The sequence below is a fragment of the Bactrocera dorsalis genome, chromosome 2 (genome assembly GCF_023373825.1).
Source record: "Bactrocera dorsalis isolate Fly_Bdor chromosome 2, ASM2337382v1, whole genome shotgun sequence".
In the NCBI taxonomy this organism is placed as follows: domain Eukaryota; kingdom Metazoa; phylum Arthropoda; class Insecta; order Diptera; family Tephritidae; genus Bactrocera; species Bactrocera dorsalis.
Window position 1 is genome coordinate 57223244 of NC_064304.1, and position 22487 is coordinate 57245730.

At 40.9% G+C, this 22487-nt stretch overlaps 2 protein-coding genes across 6 annotated transcripts in view; one reads left to right on the forward strand and one right to left on the reverse strand.

The window, feature by feature from the left end:
* Positions 1-22487, forward strand: part of LOC105234165 (abnormal spindle-like microcephaly-associated protein homolog) — a 347510-nt gene that overhangs the window by 292283 nt on the left and 32740 nt on the right. The window lies entirely within an intron of this gene.
* Positions 1-22487, reverse strand: part of LOC105227743 (uncharacterized) — an 81495-nt gene that overhangs the window by 33611 nt on the left and 25397 nt on the right. For 3 of the 5 annotated variants that reach the window (XR_007421632.1, XM_049448000.1, XM_049448002.1), the window contains 3 exons: positions 8098-8449; positions 6623-8038; positions 6287-6560 (listed from right to left, as the gene is read on the reverse strand). Coding sequence is in view for 4 of the 5 variants with exons in the window: in XM_049448000.1 (XP_049303957.1) it covers positions 6287-6560; positions 6623-8038; positions 8098-8449 (2042 nt within the window). In the remaining variant the exon portion in view is untranslated. Of the gene's footprint in view, positions 1-6286; positions 6561-6622; positions 8039-8097; positions 8450-8779; positions 9008-22487 lie in introns of those variants that run through there. The other 2 variants (XM_049448003.1, XM_049448001.1) reach the window with 2 other exon arrangements.

Genomic DNA, 22487 nt, shown 5'->3' on the forward strand with positions numbered 1-22487 from the left:
GCGACATAGCGGTAAGTAATTTAATTATTACCAAGTAATATACGGACAACGTGGTCATCCACGTTGTTGTTATTGGCGGAAGCTTCGCAAGGTTCCAGTATAGCTCTGCGACTCCTGTAAGGACCAACGGTCGTAAAAGCGTACCGTTTAGCCCACGGTGCGATTCGACTCAACGCCACATCGGTCGACTCCGGACCGTTACGTGGACTTTGTCCGGCCGGCGGCCAATTGAGTGGCCTTAATCCGACCACTGGTTGGGGTTGTGGGCTGTGACACTGCGAGCACGCTATAATCGACCGCTTGGGTGCTCGCTGTTATTGAGCGGGCCTTTGCGTGAGTCGCAGCACCCCATTGCCACAACTGTGAGTTTAAGGGTAGACCAGCTGGGCATCTGATGATGTCAGCTGTCTGCCCTATCTATTGTGGCATTGTTGAGCGCGCCCTCACCAGACACTGAGGGGGGGGGATTATCCAGCTCAACTGTCAGGGCTGTTATGCCGTAATGTGGGAATTGGGGGGTTGCATGGTTGAGGGTGGGTGCGGTATTGCTCTACTCCAGGAGCCCTACGCCACCAATGGTGTGGTTCGGGGCCTTCCTGGGGGTTTTAAGGTCTTCACTGATCTTAGAGTTAACGCCGCAATAATTGTGAATAATCCACGCTACGATTGCGTTTTCTTCACAACTGGGTATATGTGTAGCCATGGAAGGGGAGTTCGGTAGGATGATTGTCGCTAGTTTATATTGTAAATATAGCGAGCCCCTAGAGCCCTACCTGTCTAATATCTGGGGTTGACCATGAGTGAAAGGATGTGTTTTACTCCACACTTGGCGAATGTGAAGGAGCGACTGCGGGCAACCGTAGGCAAAATACGACGGATTTTGAGGAGCGGTTCTGGTCTCGGACGTCGTACTGTCCGCACCACATATTGTGGCTTGTTTGTGGCCTGTGCCACATATGGAGCACCTGTATGGTGGGAGGCAGCCACGACTGTCTTGGGGTCTCAAAAACTCCGCTCAACACAGCGTTGTATGATGCTTGCTTGTTTGCCTGTATGTCGCACCATCTGTGGAGAGGGAGGGATATCTAGGTAGCAAGAGGCTTCTAGATGATAGGGTTAGGCGTAGGTGGCAAGAACGTTGGGACTATGGCCGAGTGACCTACGAGTACATTCGGGACGTTGGGTTCGTTGAGGATAACCCAGACTTCAGATTTTGTCTGAGTTTGGGTTTTCTACTTACGGCGCATGGGCCTCTGAATGCATTTTTGCATCAGAGGCACCTATCGGATACGTCGGGGTGTTTTTGTGGGGTGGGGTCAGAAAATTGGTCCCATTTAATTGCGGAGTGCCCGATGTACAAGGACATTAGGGATCTGGGTGGTATGAGAATTAACTGGACTGATGGACGATTAGATGTTAGTGGTGTGATCTCCACTAGTCGGAATACCAAACAGTTGGGTCGTTTGCGCGTGAACTGTTTAAGCGGCGAAGGCGGTTAACTGGAAATTAGGGTTAGTTTTTGTATGAGTGGTGTGCGTATGTGATGTACGTATGGGGTCTAACCCCTGGCCACCAGTCCAGAGCAGTATGGTGGTGGTTGTGGTTAAAACCCAAAAGCGGGAAGAACTGACTTTGCCAGTTGAATGTGGAGTTGCATTGCAACCGCGTGCCGGACTTAAATCACAGCAGAGGTTTTAGATCGACCTCGAACCCGACCAAGGTGGTTAGTGTATCCATTCCACACTGCCAATTGGTACTGAAAATGCTTTGCCTTCTCAGGGCGCTGATCAACGCATTGATTTGATCCGCTGTGCTGTGTTAAGCGCCGTGGAATAAGACTGTCGTCAGCAGGTACCCACGTTAAACACATCGGAGGAATCGCAAGGAAACAAAAAAAAGTCCGGAGGCCACATCTGGTCTGTAGGGCGGCTGCAGAAGCGTTGGGAAGCCGGCCTTGGTTAGATAACTGCTCACAAGGTGCAACTTCCAATCGGCTGCGATGTCTTGTGGGACCCGATTGACCCTTCGTTTGAGTCTCTAGAGGACTTCCACACAAACTTGGTTTGTCCAAGAGCAACAAACTCATGGTGGAAGTCAAAAAAGACAATGAGCATCGTTTTCACTTTGGATTTGCTCAGTCTTCATCAGCGACCTTTTCCGGGCCCTCCAAAAAAGTCTGGTGTCACCGAAACACAACACTTCTTGTTAAAGCAACATCTGAGTAAGCCTGCTTGATTATATCAAACGTCTCAGCCAAATTTACCGAGTTTCACACAGAATTTAATCACGTACCTCTGATCTAATTTTCGGCTTTCACCACTCACAGAAGCACGTCACCCGAAAATGTCTGTCCTGACTCTCCAGGTGCTCGGAGACAACTGACCAACCGCTCGTTTATTAGCTAGGAGCATCCTCTACCGAATGCAGTCATCGTGCGCACGCTTCGAAGTAGAGTCGCGGCGGAAGAAAATCAGTTCTATTAATTTCCCGACAAACTCTGTATGTATATATTATTTTTAATGCTTTTATTAGCTTATTCTTAAAATGGCAGACGTTTTCTCCAGTTATAACAGTCCGGCAGATGGTATTAAACTATTTACGGTATTGTTTAATGTACATAACCAAATCACTTAGGTTAAATGAACCAAACTTTATCTGAACATTATGTATTTATGTTTATAATTTCCTTCGAAATTATAAAAATGGTTGAAATCAGATTATAAACCCGCCCACTCCGCCTATGACTGTCAAGTTGAAAACTACTAAAATTGCAATAACTCGATAACTCAGTGAATGAAAGCGTCAAACACAAAATTTTACTCGCAAAATGATATAATCATTGACAATTGGCGTGTCACTGCCCATTTTTTCATTGAAAACACCGAACTACTAATTAAATTGACATAGTGTGCTATTCTTTCTGAATATAATGAATAAAATCGAATGGAAATTAACCCTGCCTACATATAACTAATATCGGGATATACAAACATCCGGTTGGTTTTGCTACAGTAAATTTTCATATGAAAATATGCACTTTTACTGTAATTGTGAAGGTTTGTTTGACATTGAGGTTTGAATTGTTTAGAAATATATTTGAATAGTTTATGAGAAATCGAACAGTAAGCAAAACGTATTTAAAAAGGTGCGTTAAATATAAGCAATTAACGCATGATAAGAAATTTATTATTTTTAAGGAAGGAATAGCGATTCGCGAAATATTGAAAAAAATAGGATGTAGCCAATCAATTTACTAAAAAAAAAATCAACCAGAACGACCCTTTCGAACGTTGTAGTAAAGTTAGGATAGAGTAGAGATAAGACGGGACCTGGAGGAGTAATACAATTTAGCAATAAGTGCGAAAAGAGTACGGAGGAGGTTGCAGAAGTATGGTTTGCATGCGCGGAAACCTGTGGCTAAACGGCTTTTTACGAAGAAAATGAGGCTTGCTCCTTGAAGGGGGAAAACGCACCGTAACTGGTCCTTAAAGTAGTGGAAAACGGGAATATGGTCGGATGAACGTAGATTTAATTTGCACTCCAACGACCATTTACCGTATGTCCGTCGATTTCCGGGGGAACGCATCGCCGAAAATGTGACGAGAAGGGTTAAGCATTCTGAAAGTCAAATGGTCTGGACGTGCTTTTTTATATTCGGGATCCTTTACTTTTTATTGATGGGATGATGATGGGTTCGGAAAATGTTTGCAGGCCTTGGGATATCGCATATGGCATGGCCATGAAATTCTACCAATTTGTACTCGACCAAGAATCTTTGGCATGCCATGAAAAATAAAGTAGCTCAAAACGGGCCAAGCTCAAAAACAGAACTGATCAAAATACAAATACAGGAAATATTGGCCGAATGCCTTGAAAACCTCGTTGTTTCAATGCCCGCCTGGATGCAAGCAGTTATATTATCAAAAAAAAAATTTTCGAATATTAAAAAATTAGAACACAAAATATAATTCTTATTTATATATACGAGAAAAATTATTTTCATAGTTTCCTTACGATGCTACTCGTTTATTGAGTATTATATCCTATTCTGTATATATTTTAATTTTTAGAAAGGTTTGATAAGTTAAATCACGGTATTTGCAAAAAAAAAAACGGACAAAAGAGGTGGTAAGGTTTGCGTGGGAGTGTGTATATTGATGGTGGCATGTGAGGAGCCTCAATGATACACCAATAGCATATTTTTCTGTTATCCTATCTCACATATACCTAACATAAGACTTCGAATAAGCCAATATGTAAGATATATCGACGGTTTGAGGGATCGTCTCAGTGTGAAATTTTCGAGGAATTGATTTTTTTGTTGCATTATGCGACAATCCGTATACACTATAATAAACATTCTCTCAAGTTTTGAAATCAAAATTCAAATTATTACGGTCGCTACAGCATTTCTTGTAGGAAGTGAATAGAGTGGGGAACAGTGTTTTTTGAAACGGTTTTCATTCTCAAAGGAAGAGTTTTGAAGATATCTTGTTCCAATTTGAAGAGAACATCTGGCAACCGTCTGCCGTTTTAGGGATAAGCAAATAAAAGTATTAAAAATAATATATGTATATATAAATCAGATTTGTTAAAATACTTTTGAATTTTGTTGAATTGTTTTATATAACTGTTTTGTTCATCTAACAATTGTATCAGCAAAATTATACGAGATAGATGTAGGATTACTATGTCTACTATATACATACATATATGTATAAATGATCAGGAGTTGCAATTCGGCGTCCGTCCGTCCGTGCAAGCTGAAACTTGAGCAATTTATTAATATTAGTATATCTTGGTGAAACTTGGTACACGTGTTCATTGGCAAAAAAGTAAGGCGGAGCTCGTAGATGGGCGCAATCGGACCACTGCCACGTCCTCAAAACGACCAAATGCCCCGACTAAGCACTAAAATAAGATATGGGACTGATATTCAGCACAGGGGATCCCGGTATCTAGGGGCATCTACGCTGTGCACGAAGACCGTAGATAATCGACATGGCGTCGATCGCATCAACGCGAACGACTTGGTGCATTTTACGTCGAGATCTTAAATTGAAAGCATACAAAATAGCTTGTGCAAGAACTGAAGCCGCTCAACTTCTCAGGCGCTTCGCTCTATGGACTTTTGAAAGGTTCCAAGAAGATCCGACGACAACGACATCTTCGGCGATGAGGGCCATTTCTTCAAAAAAGATCCCGGTGGGAACGTAACTGTCAATGGCGAATGTTATCGCACCATGATAACACACTGTTTGATGCCTGAAATTGATCGTGATCTCGTCGACACTTGATTTCAACAAAACGGCGCCACTTCCCACACATCACATCAATTAATGGATTTATTGAGAGAACACTTCAGTGAGCATATAATTTCACGTTTTGGCGCAGTCGAGTGTCATTCGTCAGTTACCAGTCGAAATGCTCGAACGAGTCATCGAAAATTGAACTCAGGGATGAACCATATGACACGTAGCCGGAGCAAACATTTGAAAGATAATTTTCAAAAAATAAATGTTAAAGAATGGTCTTTCGAATGATGAAAAAAGTAGCGAAACTCGAAATGTATTCTTTATGGAGTACCTTAATGAAATTCAAAGACGATTTAATTAGTATGTGGCAAGTTAATAGTTTGTCGTATTGTCTAAAATAAATAAAATAAATAAAATCGTTACTTGTTATTTTGTTTATCGTTTTTTAGGGATTAGGGAAATTTTTCAACTGTATTTAGAAAATTTTAATAAGTTAGATATTATGTAAATATACAACACCACGGAATGTTTATGTTACACCATTTTTATCATTTTTGACATCAAACTCATTATTACCAGGAAAAGATGTTTTTCGAATGTCATTATATGGTATAAATTCAGCCGGAAGTTTGAAAATTCTATTTGGTGTAGGGTTTCTAGGAGAGTAACATTATGAAATTGCCTCCAAAATGGTATTAAGTCGTCGAACAAAAGCGCTGGGCGCTTGACCTAATGTAACCATTTTATACGAGTATATGCTAAATAAAACCTTCTATTTAATAAGAAAATAGTATATTTCTTATTACTAGACCTTATATGTATTTGGTAAATTTATATCAATCTCTAAAAGTTTTAGGTAAAGAAAACTATTATGTAATTATATAGTACTAGCTTTTCCCGCGGCTTGCTCGCATTGAACCCTTTGAATAAATATGGAGGATTAGTAACAACATTGTATAACTAAAAGTTTAATTTCTATATATAAGATATAATATAAAAATTGGATCTTATTATTTTGAATAAATACTTACATGACATTAAAATTCTCTACGTACTCTTTCTTGTCCTTTAATTCAGTAACTGCGTTTTTTTTAAAGCTATATTCATTGATACTATCACAATTTATATTTTTAGGCTCAGGTTTGAAACTGTTTATAGATTCGTCCATCGGGCAGTCGTTGAAAATGAGTGTTTGCCTTTTTTTGGGAAATGGTAAATTTGGGGTCAAATTTGCTGTAGGCCGTTTATAAATTATTAAATCCGAAATGGGACTTGATATCAAAGATCTGTGGAGGTTATCAATTCCTATAAGGTTTAAACATGACGAGTTAGTATTTGAAAAATTATTAAAAGAGATTATTTTTTACTTCGCTTTTGTTCTTCAGTTTCTCCTATATTCTGAAGAGCCTGTCCCTCCAGCGATTTTATTTTGAGATCATTGAGGACACTTTTATCAAAAGATATTTCATCATCCTTTTCCACTTCTTTTTCTAAATGCACAAACTCTAAGAATGAACGATGTGGAGTACCTTCAATTCTACGTTTACAATTAGAAGATAATGCAGCCCTTGCTTCTTTTAAATTTAATATCAACGAATCGCTACTACCGTCACTAAAATCAAGGGACTTCTGCCGCATCATAACCGTTTTATTGCATTTTGAAACATTCGAAACCGGAGTACATTTAAACTCATTATTATAATTATCTTCTATCAAATGTATATCCTGTGATTGCTTTGTATCAATTTTATAGCTATCTAACCCTGACTCGGAGTGTATGTGAGCTTTTAATGGTGCAATATCTTGATTAAAGTATATAGTATGCCTCCGTTTACAAAGATTTTTGTTATTTTGTGGAGTTACATCAAGTTTGGGGACATGTTTTGTTTCATCATAAGTTGCAGAAGCTACTGATTTTATACTTTTGGGTAGAACATTTGTTACAGTTTGAATATTTGTTAAATTTAAGCTCATATCTAAGATATCATGTATTGACCTCATAAGTTCTTTGGATGATTCATTCGATTCTTCGCTATTAAACATATAATTAGCAGATGTTAATTCGTTGGTGTTTTGAAAATTGTGAAAATCTTTGTTTATATTTTCAACATGTATATCTTTTATAAATGAAGCTGCTAACACAGCTGACGTATCAATTTCGGAGCTGCACTGAATTGTATCTCGTTTGAATCCATTTTTAGACAGTTTTGACACATTTCCCAAACCCGTCTCATCGCCTACTTTTTCTTTCACAAGAAAACTTGTGCTGTCTGATGTCATATCTTCACAATCCGAAAATTTTAATGAATAATTCTTAGTATTTATATCGTATGAGATATTATTAATACCATCTTTTAAAATCGTTTTAAATGAAGAGTTAACATTAGGATTAGTTAAGAAGCATTGTTTAATTTTGTTAGGAAACACGATTATTTTTCCATCACAAATTTCAGCATTCAACTGACGAAGATTGAGCTTCTTACTTTTAATTGGTGGAAACAAAGGCGAGTTGTAACTAACGCTACGTAATGAACTGTTCTCATAATTTTTAATATCCAATTTAACTTCTGTACTCAAAAAGGAGCTATTATTCGTAGGCTTATCATCTGGGTCTGATTCATCTATTAAATTCTCGAATGGAGGACGGTAATTCTTTATTTTCGTTAAGGTACCCGAAAATATATTTTCAGATGAGGAGCACACTTTTCTTAAGACATCCATTTTTGGAACATTCGTTTCTGTTGTTACTGTTATTTGTAAATCTCCTTTAGAAGATTGATTGTCTGAAATGAAGTGATTCAAAATTATAATGAATTAAATTATGTAAAATATATGCACTCACTTTCCGAATTTTTTTGTATACACTCATTCAAATGCATAGAAATATCCATAGGTCCCTCAGTTGTATTTGATAATCTCCTTCCCGCATTATTTACTGATTGTATGGAATCAAATGTATGCTGATCGTTAAAGTATTTAGTGATGTCTTTGATTTCCACGTCATTATTAACATTTACAAGTTTATATGTTTGATAAGCCTCATTCTCATGTACTTTCGATATATCCATTTCCATCACCTGCATAACACTCCTGTTATGGTTAACCATGCTAAAAAATTTGTCATCCGTCGAAATGTCTTCATTTCCGTAGTAAATGTCCTCCGTAGTTATAGGTTTTATTTCGAAATCATTAACCTTAAAAAACACCAAATTATATTTCCAACGTAAAATGTTAAGCGAAAAAACTTTTATCACTTAAAATTAAACAGTTCGATAAAATTAAGCTACTCAACCGCTGATGTTAAAAATCAGTGCTCTTTAAAAGTACAGCGCACGCTCGAAAACGTGAACTACTTAAAACCAAGACAATTCACATTTTTAATATGATCACGTTTTCGAATACCCAAAAAAATTAAGCTAATGCATGTATGTTTACACATTTAAATTCAAATATTTATTTTTGCATTTTCTGTTTTATAGTAATTGAAATACGGCTTTCTCCCTTAGGCGTCCCAGTACACTCACATTGTTTTCATCGACGCCACCATGACTAGCCCACTGTTGCGCTTTATTGAAAATTTCAACTGATTCATTTGGTTTGATTTTATCCGGTGTTTCTAAGACTCAAACTTCTTCTGATCCGTCTCTTGGTTCAATATCGTCATCTGCAATATCTACCGCAATATCTTCGTTCCATTCACGAATGGTTGGTAACGTAATAACATATATCTTGGAAAATTTCTGCGGACAAAAACAAAGCTCAGGATTTAAACCACTAAGGAGATCGATTGTTCGATCATCGTTATCGTATTCTTCCAGCAATTAGCTAGGGTTTCTTCACAGACTGTTTCATTAACTGTTTCTGCAGTGCAGCTTCGTGATTTTCATTGCATTCTGATCCATCGGTTGAATGAGCGTTGACGAACAGAAGACCTTTAATTAACAAGTTTCTCCCCTTTAAAACTTGTTTCACCTTAAAAACTCTAAACTTTAGAAAATTTTTGTCAAAGTTCAAAGGAACTTGTACCTGCGGGGTGGGTGGGTTATGAGTTCTTGTACTCAATGGGACACTGAAAATTAAAAAAAAAGAGCAACACCAAAGGCTCTTTTTTCTAAACTGGAGACATACGTTTTTCCTAGCAGAAGCTCCCAGCATTATAACGGGTGATTTTTTTTGAGGTTAGGATTTTCATGCATTAGTATTTGACAGATCACGTGGGATTTCAGACATGGTGTCAAAGAGAAAGATGCTCAGTATGCTTTGACATTTCATCATGAATAGACTTACTAACGAGCAACGCTTGCAAATCATTGAATTTTATTACCAAAATCAGTGTTCGGTTCGAAATGTGTTTATCGACAAATTTTGTTCCGCGATGAGGCTCATTTCTGGTTGAATGGCTACGTAAATAAGCAAAATTGCCGCATTTGGGGTGAAGAGCAACCAGAAGCCGTTCAAGAACTGCCCATGCATCCCGAAAAATGCACTGTTTGGTGTGGTTTGTACGCTGGTGGAATCATTGGACCGTATTTTTTCAAAGATGCTGTTGGACGCAACGTTACGGTGAATGGCGATCGCTATCGTTCGATGCTAACAAACTTTTTGTTGCCAAAAATGGAAGAACTGAACTTGGTTGACATGTGGTTTCAACAAGATGGCGCTACATGCCACACAGCTCGCGATTCTATGGCCATTTTGAGGGAAAACTTCGGACAACAATTCATCTCAAGAAATGGACCCGTAAGTTGGCCACCAAGATCATGCGATTTAACGCCTTTAGACTATTTTTTGTGGGGCTACGTCAAGTCTAAAGTCTACAGAAATAAGCCAGCAACTATTCCAGCTTTGGAAGACAACATTTCCGAAGAAATTCGGGCTATTCCGGCCGAAATGCTCGAAAAAGTTGCCCAAAATTGGACTTTCCGAATGGACCACCTAAGACGCAGCCGCGGTCAACATTTAAATGAAATTATCTTCAAAAAGTAAATGTCATGAACCAATCTAACGTTTCAAATAAAGAACCGATGAGATTTTGCAAATTTTATGCGTTTTTTTTTTTTTAAAAGTTATCAAGCTCTTAAAAAATCACCCTATATATCTGATCGCTGAGCAGGTGCACTTTGGTCATTTTAGCTTTTTTTAGTTTTTTTTATAAAATGGTAACCAGATATTTGAAGAAGTCGAATGTCGTATATTTTTTTGAAATTTTAAAGTTAGCTTCGTTTTCCTCTAATTCTGAATGCAGGTTTTTAGCTTTTTCTTTCAGCATTAAAGCACTTTCTGGCCAGTTCTTATTTCCCAAACGGAAAAACAAAGGATGCTTTCAACTTCCATGGCAGCCAGTTCTACGTTACCGGAATTGTCCTGAATTTTATCCGGCCAAGGGCGCAAATCTAATCTCGTTTTGATCGATAAGTTTTAGATTAAGTTTGTCATCACTGGAGTAACATCTGGCAACAGGGTTGCTACGCTGCCAACGCACGACTGCGATCTAAGCCTCGACGGCTGTACAATCTTGACCAATTTTGCGCACTACGCCGCCACTCCACCTAAGTGGCTAACAAAGGACCGCTACGGTTCATATGAGCTCAAACAAGCAGCATGACCCTAAAGCTTTTGACAATGTCAATCACACAACGCTACTTGAGGGCAACGAAAAAACTACGCTCCCTCCAAGACTAAAGAGGTGGACTAGTTAATGATCATCCTTCAAAATGTGCGGTCGTCAATCATACGAACTATTTCAAGGCAAACATTCAAAATTGAGAAGAATTAAAAGGGGGGTTCCGCAGGTTGGTGTCCACTCTCCGCTACTGTTTAACTTCTATATGCTAAACTACCACAGCCACCAGAAGGAGTTTCCATCACCTCGTCCGCTGATGATTGCACGATATTGACGTCGATCAATGGAATCGATGGCATGTGTTCAAAGATAAACTGCTATCTCATCTCTCTGATCTTTTTCAATTCTTTACTGCACGGAATTTAACAATATCCCCCACTAATTCCACTGCGACCATATTTACAACTGGATGAAAGAGTACAGACTTTACTTGATATTGCAGTCGATGGCGTCTAGATTCCGACTATCAATAATCCTAAAATTTTAGGTATAACTTTTGGCAGTCTGTGCTCCTTCACTCCTCATACGACCGCGATTATTGCCAAGGTACACAACAAAGTCCTCAAGTCGCTATCCGGCATCAAATGGGGAAACGACAAAGAAACTTTGTTGTCAACTTACAAGGCAGTCCGCCTGCCGGTTCTAAATTACGCCGCACCTATGGCTGGATGAAAAGCAGAAGCTTCAGACCTGTCAAAACACTGCACTCTGGTCAACGACGGGCAGTTCCTGCCAGGTTGCTTTCGTAGAAATCGCCTTTGCCGGCACCTGCTTGAAGTGGAATCGCCTCCTAGGAACATCAGGGAGTAATTCCTTAACTACGTCGACGACATTCAACAGTACGCCAACCAGACTTCAGACGAAACAAACTTCCGACAAGCACTGACCGCCATTCACAGTGGAGTCATTAACACCTTCAGTGAATGGCGTACGCTAACCACCTCTTTGAATGCCCTGCTAACCCTACACAACATCTGAAACTCCTGTCCCTATGGGCCGACCCCGTCGAAACAACACGTTCCCTGTGCCTACCGTTGGATTACCTCGACGACAACTTATCTAATCGTTACAATCCTAACGGAGAGTAGGTAACCATTACTCTAGTGTCCTCACGACAAGATTTATAACTACCCATTTTTTTTTACATCAACTTTTGCGGATGTATTGAGCCGTAACAAATGCCACATAAAAGCATCAAGAATGTCAGCGCAGCACTTAAGTTCTGTCGAAGAATTGCTAGCCAACTGGCGTATACATGTGAATGAACAAGAGTGTAAGCATGTTACATTTTCGCTAAGACTAAAAATGTGCCCGCCAGTAAAAATACAAAACAATATTTTATTACCCCAAACAAACGAAGTAACTTATCTTGGTATTCCCCTAGATAGAAAACAATTATGTAGTAAAATATCTGCAAATTTAAATTGGCTTTTAAATAAATACATTAAACTTAGCCTAGACAACAAAGTGCTTTTATATAATGAGGTCATAACGCCGATATAGATGTATGGCATTCAACTGTCGGGTGGGACTTGTGCAACTTATATTGATGTAATACAAAGGTTCCAACCGAAAATGCTTAGAACAATCACTTGTTCGCATTTTAAAACACAAAACAGATCCAATAAAAAAAAAATTTAAAAAAAATATATATATATAATACATTTTTTACTAAAATTATTAAATTTAGTTTCTTACAAAAAATACATAAAAACCCCTCATGACCTAATTAGTAACGCTGAAAAATATATACGCGCGTTACTAATAGGTGCACGACCGGCTTTTATCACATTTTCAATAAAAACTCCATTTTTCTGGTAGAGAATTTTTAATAAGAATATTTAGGTTTTCGAGACACATACTTCGATGTGAAAAAACACACAGTATTTCTCAGTATTTTACAAATTTACAGAGGCATGCCGTTGTTAATTAGTGTATTTATTATTATATAAGGATATGCATACCTTTACCGTTGCTAAATACTTTTATTTTTAAGATGATGGCCTATTTGGAACTAGTAGTTCAAGTGTACAACATTTAAGTTTATTTTTTAATGCAATATACCCATAACCAAATAGAAAATCAAATAAAGCAATAAATTTCACTTTTCAGGATATATAATCATTTTGGTATTTACATTCGTTGGGTTTAAGCCCGCTTTTAAGGCGAAGTTTATATTTTAGCGATTATAAAAATTTCTTCGACAGTTATCCGAAATAAATTTAAAACATAGGTGCATTTTGATATTTTCTGATAATTTGTCGGAATCGGCTAAATTGGACAACTATATCACATATCTCTGTTATTGTTGTTTTAATGGTTATCTAGTCATCTAGGCTCGTTGCATCCAGGACATACATTGGGTATGTCAGGGTCTATTCTGGATAAGTAGGAGTTTAACCTGCTACAATATCCAGAACGAAGTTGCGCCAGGGTCACTAGCGTTTCTCGCGGCAACTGGAGCTCTTCGTCTGCGATAGGTGGTGATTTGACTCCAAGAACGCCATTCACGGGAAGGGAGTCAGTGAAGGTGTTGATAGCTCCACTGTGAATGGCGGTCAGAACCTGTCGAAAGCCAGTTGCGTCCGAAGTCCGGTCGGCGTACTGTACGACGTCGTCGACGTAGTCGAGGAATGACCTCTTGATGCTCCTAGGAGGCGGTTCCGCTCCAAGCAAATGGCTGCAAGGATGGTTTCTACGAAAACTTCCCAGCAGGAACTGCTTGGAGACGAGTTCATTATTCTCCTTAACTAGGAACATAAGCGTCTCACTACGTAGGTGTTCGATGGGAGACATCAACAAGCATCCCGTCGGGGTCCGGAGTGCAGTATTTTGGCAGGTCTGAAGTTTCCTCATCTGCGTACCACTGCATCCAGGCAACCATATTGGTGCTGCGTAGTTAAGGACCGGCCAGCCGCTTGCTTTGTAAGTTGCCAACAACGATTCTCTGTCTTTTCCCCATGTGCTGCCGGCTAGAGACTTGAGGATTTTGTTGCGACTCTGTACCTTGCCGATAATCGCCGTCGTATGGGGAGAGAAGGAGCATAGACTATCGAAGGTTACATCTAAAATCTTAGGGAATTTTGACGCCATCGACTGCAATATTAAGTTCATGTCTATACTCCCTCGTCCAGTTTGTAAATATGGTCGCTGTGGATTTGGTAGGGAAAGTGTGAGGTTCCGTGCAGTGAGGAAACGAGAAAGGTCGGAGAGGTAGCTGTTCACTTTCGAACACATGCCATCGATTCCATTGCCCGACGTCAATATCGTGCAGTCATTTGCGTACGAGGTTATGGAAACCCCCTCTGGTGGCTGCGGGAGTTTCGAGATGTAGAAGTTAAACGTAACGGGGAAAGGACACCACCCTGCAGAACCCACTGTTCAATTCTTCTCAGTTTAGATGTTTCACCTCGAAACAGACTGACGACCGTTCAAGTAGTTCATGGTCCACCTCTTTAGCCCTGGAAGAAGCGTAGCTTATTCAATGTCCTGCGGTAGCGTTGTGTGGTTGACTGTGTCAAAAGCTTTTGACAAGTCCAACGCTACTAGGATCGTTCTCTCACAGAGTGGTTTCTAGTTGAGGCCACGACCTATCTGAGCGTTTATGACGCTAAGTGCTGTGGTGGTGCTGTGCACTTTTCGGAATTCATGCTGGTGACTGGCTAGGTTCAGGTAGTGAGTGAAAGTCGGGAGTAGCAAGGCCCCAAGTGTCTTCACTACTGGGGAGAGGAGAGGAGTTATCGGGCGATGAGATTCCCCTTTTGTTGGCGGGTTTCCCAGGTTTCAGTAGTGGGACCACTTTTCCGATTTTCAATACTCATTTGAAATTAACGTTCGCCAACGCATACGTATGTAGGAATAGGTAGAGCGTTGAAGGTGCTTTCAGTAAATTCTGTGAAGCCGACCCAATTAGCTTTTTTAAAGTTAATGAAGGTACGGTTGTCCACAGAAACGACAGCAGGCTTCTCGATCGAGATAATTATGGGCAGATGGTCTGATGCCAGAGTTAGCATAGTTCGCCAGGTTATGCTATTTATCAGACCACCACTAGCAATGGTAATATCGGGCGAGCTACTACAAGTGCCCATAACTCTAGTGAGGGCTTCGTCATTCATTGTGCAGAATGTCGAATCGTCAATAACACGTTGAAACCGGCACAACTCAAAAGATCTGAGCGGCTGTTCAGCTTGGTTTCTTGGACCGCAGCTATCGATACACGTTCCCGATTCATAAGTGCAACTATCTCCTCGATCTTGCTCTGAAGTCCGTTGCAAAATGAAGTATACGAGTTTGTCTCGGGTGTCCGTGGGTGAGGGAGTGACGTGTAGGTGGTATTTGTTGCAGCTGCAGAACCCGCATGGGTGGTTGTCGCACTGGGGTGTTGGTTAGCGACGCCACTGTTGTGTGCTGCGGGGGCAACCTCCTGCAGCATAGGGCAACGTACGACTCACTTCACTCACGTGTGGTGCACAGGCCGGAACACGCCGGAAAGTGACACCAGCCACTGCAGGAATTGCTCTGAACTGATGTAACATTCCGACGTATGACGGTCTCGCACACGGAACAGACTGTGCGAGGAACCAAGAGTTGCTGGTTGGTTCTCGCACGAGGATTGGAGCGGGATGAAGGTTGGTGGGAAGCTATGTTGCCTGTTTGAGCTCCTGGGGACCGTGGAGGTACTCTGTTGGCTACTCAGGGTGAGTGGCGGCGCAGCGCGCGAACTGTGTCCTGATTGCACAGCCGTAAAGGCTAGTGTCGCAGTATTGCGTAGGCAACATGGGGCCACGTCACGCGTGGTTCACTCCCTGTGAGTCTTAAGGCCTGAACAAGTCTTAAGATGGCTCCATCCATTGCATGTATTACACCTGACCGAGGTGAAGTTTAGATGGAGCCTTTTGTCGCATACGCAGCAGAAAAATTCCTGCGGGCCCGGGTTGGACTCAATGCCAGCACGAGTCAGGAGGATACGGAGCAACCCTGCTGCAAGGCATTGCTCCTATGACGACGAACACAAATTAGTACTCACCGATCCGAAAAAATAGCCCTTGGTCGGATGAAATCCGAATCAATTCCGGTGCGTAGAACCGGTTGTCGTGGACATCGCATCACATATCTCTCTGGTATCCTGCCTTTAACTACAAAGCTAAAAGCAGGTAATTTTGCAGAACTGTTCTTTATAAAAACTTTAGAATTCGGTGAAAAGAAAAAAAATACGCATAGGCTATTTTATAAAAAAAAAATAAAACAATCCACTCTAATACCATATATACACATACTATACAAGGCTGCCGCAAAGTTATGATTTTTAAGATTCCGTAACACAAATTTAATTTAATTTATTTTAAACAAGTATGTAAGGTCTAAGTTCGGGTGCAATCGAACATTTTATACTCCGGCGACATGCAAGAATCAAAGCCATGGATATACCTTAAAATGCAAGACGTCTGCCAGAGGATTGGAATCCAAGAATTGGATCCCGACTTTCTCTATTTAAACAAAAATCGTATTAGTACCTCATATACAGGTCAAGTCAGCTGGACGACTTGAAGTCGAAAACCCTGATATTAGTTCTATAGAGGCCAGGTCAAGTTTCGCCTATTTTATCCATTTTAGGCACAAAAATATACTGTTTTGAAGAAACAGGATTCCTCATTTTCATTGAGACAACTCACATATTGCCTGACACATGCGGTATAGTCACCCGGAAATTAGAAAATCTTTATATTAGGTATATGGGAGCTCAGGGAAGTATTGACCCGATTCAACCCAATTTGGATACAAAGAATTACTAGTGCAGGAAAAGGATTCTGTCTGAATTTATCTTGCATATCTCCCGCATTGACCGATAATTTGGAACAAAGGTCAACTATAGGTACTGTGATCCTCATATTCGGCACCTAGGGTCTGGGACAGTTTTGGTTGGAATTGAACAATTTTTGCTCATAAGGTGGAATTCACTAAAGGCATTATTCGAGCAAATTTAATCCCGTTATATTAATTGCTTCTAGATTTGTGTACCGGGAACTGAACGAATCAAGTGAAATTTAAAATTTTGCTATATGGGAAGTAAACGTGGTTATTGTCAGATTTCGCTCCTATAAAGCCTTGTCTGACGTATTTAGTTATTGATTTATCGCGCCGTACCGTTATATGGGGAGTGTGCTGGGTTTTCATCCGATTTCGTACATTTTCACACTCTCGGTTGACCAACAGATAGTCAGAAATCGCCGGACCTTCTGGACTTTTGTAATCAATAAAATATCAAAACTCAATTTATGTATAAAAGATTGGTCAGACCTAAGCTCTGACCATTCTCCAGTGGTACTAACTCTGTATGAAAAGCCAATTATTTCGGCCGCCAAGCCAACGTTATGCAATAAACATACTAATTGGAATAAATTTAAAAATATATTAAAAAGCCCAAAGCTTAAGCACATATCGACTGGTATTGAGTTGGACTGTGAGGTTGAAGATTTCACAAAAACCATTCAAAATGCTGCGTGGAAGAGTACACCAAATACCCGCGTAAATCTAAGTGGTACCAAATACCCAAAAAAACTGCATGGGCCATAACGAATGAAGAGAAAGCTGCCGTATTTGCAAATCATTTGAGAAACACATTTACGCCTAACGATGGGTATGAGATAAAATGAAAACAAAAACATCTGGGTACGATTTAATAACTGGAGAAATATTACGCAATTTACCAAAGAATTCTATAAAAAACAATTGTAAACATTATAAACAGTGCTTCATGCATAAGACACGTGCCATCGCTTTGGAAAGTACCTGAAGTCATGATACCCAAGCCGGGTAAGGCAGTACACGCTGTTACATCGTATAAACCAATTTCACTGCTGCCAGCCTTTTCTAAAATCTTTGAGAATGTACTCATAAATAGGCTCAAACCAATAATTGCTCATAAAAACCGAATACCAACACATCAATTTGGCTTCTGTGACCACCATTCAACAATTGACCAGGTACACCAAATCGTTAATTTCGTTGAAAATACAATCGATAAAAAGAACGTTTGTACGCCGGCCTTTTTGGACGTACCTCAAGCTTTTGACAAAATTTGGCCTGCGGGTCTACTGCTCAAATTGAAATACATACATGCTACCCAAACAATTTTGTGAAATAATTGTTTCGTACTTAAAAGATAGATACTTCCGCATTAAACAAAAGGATGCATATTCAAACTTGCAACCGATAGAAGCCGGTGTTCCCCTGGGAAGCGTGTTGTGGCCAATGCTTTACTTGCTTTTTACCAGTGACCTCCCGTCTGATTCTAGTTATATGACAGCGACATTTGCGGATGACACAGCTTTGTTAGCAGCTGGAGAGTCAACTAGTCGACGAGTGCAGACAGCAGTCAACGCAATTACTAAGTTGGCAACAACAACAAATCAATTCATGTCGACCTTACCTTGAAAAAGTCGGCATATTGTCCAATTTATATAAATAACATTCCTATACCACATCATAACCGTGCTAAGTATCTATGTAGGTATCACCTTAGATGCTAAGCTACGCTGGAAAGATTATGTCAAAAAAAAGGAGCGAGCTTGATATGAAATTTGGCAAACTTTACCACCTAGTTGACAGGAAATCCAAGCTATCAATACAAAATAAACTGTTATTATACAACAAGTCTTAAAACCAGTTTGGGCCTACGGAGCCCCAACTATTTTTCTCTTCTCTCAATTAATTAGACTGGAATCTAGTACTACAGATAACCATATTTCGGGCCCCGGCGAAGTCGATCAGCCTTAACCCATTTGGGGAAGTTTCCTCGTGGAGGCTGAATTTACCGACCCTAGTACCAAAGATACCTTCTTTGCCCACCTTGGCGTTGAAGTCGCCAAGCACGATTTTTACATCGTGACGGGGGCATCTCACATAAGTGCGCTCCAAGCACTCATAAAAGGCATCTTTGGTCACATCGTCCTTCTCTTCCGTCGGCGCGTGGGCGGAAATAAGCGATATGTTGAAGAACCTCGCTTTGATGCGGTTTGTGGCTAGACGTTCATTCACCGCAGTGAATGATAGTACTCGGGTGAATGATAGTAGTCTGTAGTACTAGATTCCAGCATAAGCAGATCCATCAAGCTACCTGGCTGTCCGGATCGAAAAACTACCAACCAGATCGATCATGTTGTGATAGACGGAAGACACGTCTCTAGTGTTTTAGATGTGCGTGCGCTCCGAGGTCCTAACATCGACTCGGACCACTATCTTGTTGCAGCTAAGATTCGCACCCGCCTCTGTGCAGCAAAAAACGCACGCCAACAAACTAAATGAAGGTTCGACGTGGAGAAGCTGCAATCACAACATACAGCCGAACGATTCTCTACTCGGCTTGCACTCTTGCTCTCTGAGAGCACTCGTCAACAACTCGGTATAAAGGAACTGTAGGACGGCATTTCAAACTCCTTACGTACAGCTGCAACCAAAACCATTGGTTTTCGGAAAGTGCAAAAGAACAGCTGGTACGACGACGAGTGCCGTGTCGCAGCGGAGAGAAAACGATCGACCACAACACGTGCGGGATGGGATAGATACCGAGAGTTGAAGAGGGAAGCGAGACGCATTTGCAGACAGAAGAAGAAAGAGGCCGAAATGCGTGAGTACGAACAGCTCGATAAGCTGGCCGACAGGGGTAATGCTCGAAAATTCTACGAAAAAATGCGGCGGCTAACAGAAGGTTTCAAGACTGGAGCATACTCCTGTAGAACCCCCCAAGGTGATCTAGCCACCGATGCCCAGAGCATACTTAAATTATGGAGGGAACACTTCTCCAGCCTGCTAAATGGCAGTGAACGCACAACACCAGGAGAAGGCGAACCCGATACCCCAATCGATGACGATGGAGCAGACGTTCCATTGCCCGATCATGAAGAAGTTCGAATAGCAATTGCCCGCCTGAAAAACAACAAAGCGGCAGGGACCGATGGATTGCCGGCCGAGCTATTCAAACACGGCGGCGAAGAACTGATAAGGAGCATGCATCAACTTCTTTGTAAAATATGGTCTGACAAAAGCATGCCCAACGATTGGAATCTAAATGTGCTCTGCCCAATCCATAATAAAGGAAACCCCACAATCTGCGCCAACTACCGTGGGATAACCCTCCTCAACATCGCATATAAGGTTCTGTCGAGCGTATTGTGTGAAAGATTAAAGCCCACCGTCAACAAACTGATTGGACCTTATCAGTGTGGCTTCAGACCTGGTAAATCAACAACCGACCAGATATTCAATATGCGCCAAATCTTGGAAAAGACCCGTGAAAGGAGAATCGACACTCACCACCTATTCATCGATTTCAAAGCTGCTTTCGTCAGCACGAAAAAGAGCTGCCTTTATGCCGCGATGTCTGAATTTGGTATCCCCGCAAAACTAATACGGCTGTGTAGACTGACGTTGAGCAACACGAAAAGCTCCGTCAGGATCGGGAAGGACCTCTCCGAGCCGTTCGATACCAAACGAGGTTTCAGACAAGGTGATTCCCTATCGTGCGACTTTTTCAACCTGCTTCTGGAGAAAATAGTTCGAGCTGCAGAACTCAACAGAGAAGGTACCATCTTCTACAAGAGTATACAACTGCTGGCATATGCCGATGATATTGATATCATCGGTCTCAACACCCGCGCCGTTAGTTCTGCTTTCTCCAGACTGGACAAGGAAGCAAAAAAATGGGTCTGGCAGTGAACGAGGGCAAGACGAAATATCTCCTGTCATCAAACCAACAGTCGTCGCACTCGCGACTTGGCACTCACGTCACTGTTGACAGTCATAACTTTGAAGTTGTAGATAATTTCGTCTATCTTGGAACCAGCGTAAACACCACCAACAATGTCAGCCTAGAAATCCAACGCAGGATAACTCTTGCCAACAGATGCTACTTCGGACTAAGTAGGCAATTGAGAAGCAAAGTCCTCTCTCGACAAACAAGAACCAAACTCTATAAGTCACTCATAATTCCCGTCCTGCTATATGGTGCAGAAGCCTGGACGATGTCAACAACAGATGAGTCGACGTTGCGAGTTTTCGAAAGAAAAGTTCTGCGAAAGATTTATGGTCCTTTGCGCGTTGGCCACGGTGAATATCGCATTCGATGGAACGATGAGCTGTACGAGATATACGACGACATTGACATAGTTCAGCGAATTAAAAGACAGCGGCTACGCTGGCTAGGTCATGTTGTCCGAATGGTCGAAAACACTCCAGCTCTGAAAGTATTCGACGCAGTACCCGCCGCGGGAAGCAGAGGAAGAGGAAGACCTCCACTCCGTTGGAAGGACCAAGTGGAGAAGGACCTGGCCTCGCTTGGAATATCCAATTGGCGCCACGTTGCGAAAAGAAGAAACGACTGGCGTGCGCTTGTTAACTCGGCTATAATCGCGTAAGCGGTGTCTACGCCAATTAAGAAGAAGAAGAATTAATTAGACTAGAATTGTTGTTAGTATTTTACTTTTATATACTAGGTACAATGTAAAATAATAATAATGATAATAACAAAAAAAACAAAAAAAACACTCTCGGTTGGTTTTCGTGCTGAACGAATTTGGTGGTGGTAGCTTTAGTGGTTTAGGAGATATGCACATTAAACATTTTAAGGGGCGAGCCACGCTCACTTTTCCAAAATTGTTTATCCACAGGTGACCCCTGCTCCTGCGATCCCCTGTGCCAAATAAAAGTTTTATATCTTACTTTACTGCTTAGCTATGGCAATTTATAGGTTTTCGGTTAATGGCGATTTGTGAGCGTGGTAGTAGTCCGATTATGCATTGGTTAAATGAGCTTCTGCGCCCCCCCCTCTTAATATAATACTCCTACACCCCACATCTTCACCCCACACTACACACACCATACTCAACACATTGGCATCATGCGCATCATATTTTCATCCCACACTACACACCTCATTCTCAACACATCGGCATGACGCCCACCACATCATCATCTACACCATACCTTCACACCACACACGAGGACACCAGCACACAACTAACAAAAGGGACTGGCGGACGGGGTCGAGCCTCTTTTGTTTTCGGTCCGTGCGCATATACGCTAGCAGTCAACCACTTGAACAACTTTTCATTTCGATTTCGTCACAAGGTGAGTGTCGGAAGGTTTGTTTTCTTAAATAATTATTTATTGGTCCTTCGAGCCGTTCCGGACGGCCCAAGTGGAGATAAGAACACAAAAAAAAAAACCATTAATCACGGTGACGCGGTGACGCAATAAAAAAAAAAATATTATAATAATAATAATAACCGGTAACCGTAATAACAAAGTGGGAAAAAAAGGAAACGGTGGTGACAAAATTAGAAAAAAGAAGAAAAGTTAAAATTAAATACAAAATCTAATATACATACATACGTACGTATATGGTATACATATGTTAAAAAAGTGAATACCTGTGGACAAATGTGGTGCGCAAACTAAAAAAGTTGACACAACAAAAAATTTCACAGTGCGGTGAAAACAAAAACCAAATCGAAACAAAAGAGGAACAAGGAAAACCCAACAACACCGCCAACACAAGGATTGGAGGGAGACGCACAGGCACAAGCACAGGCACAAGCGCAAGAGCACAGGCA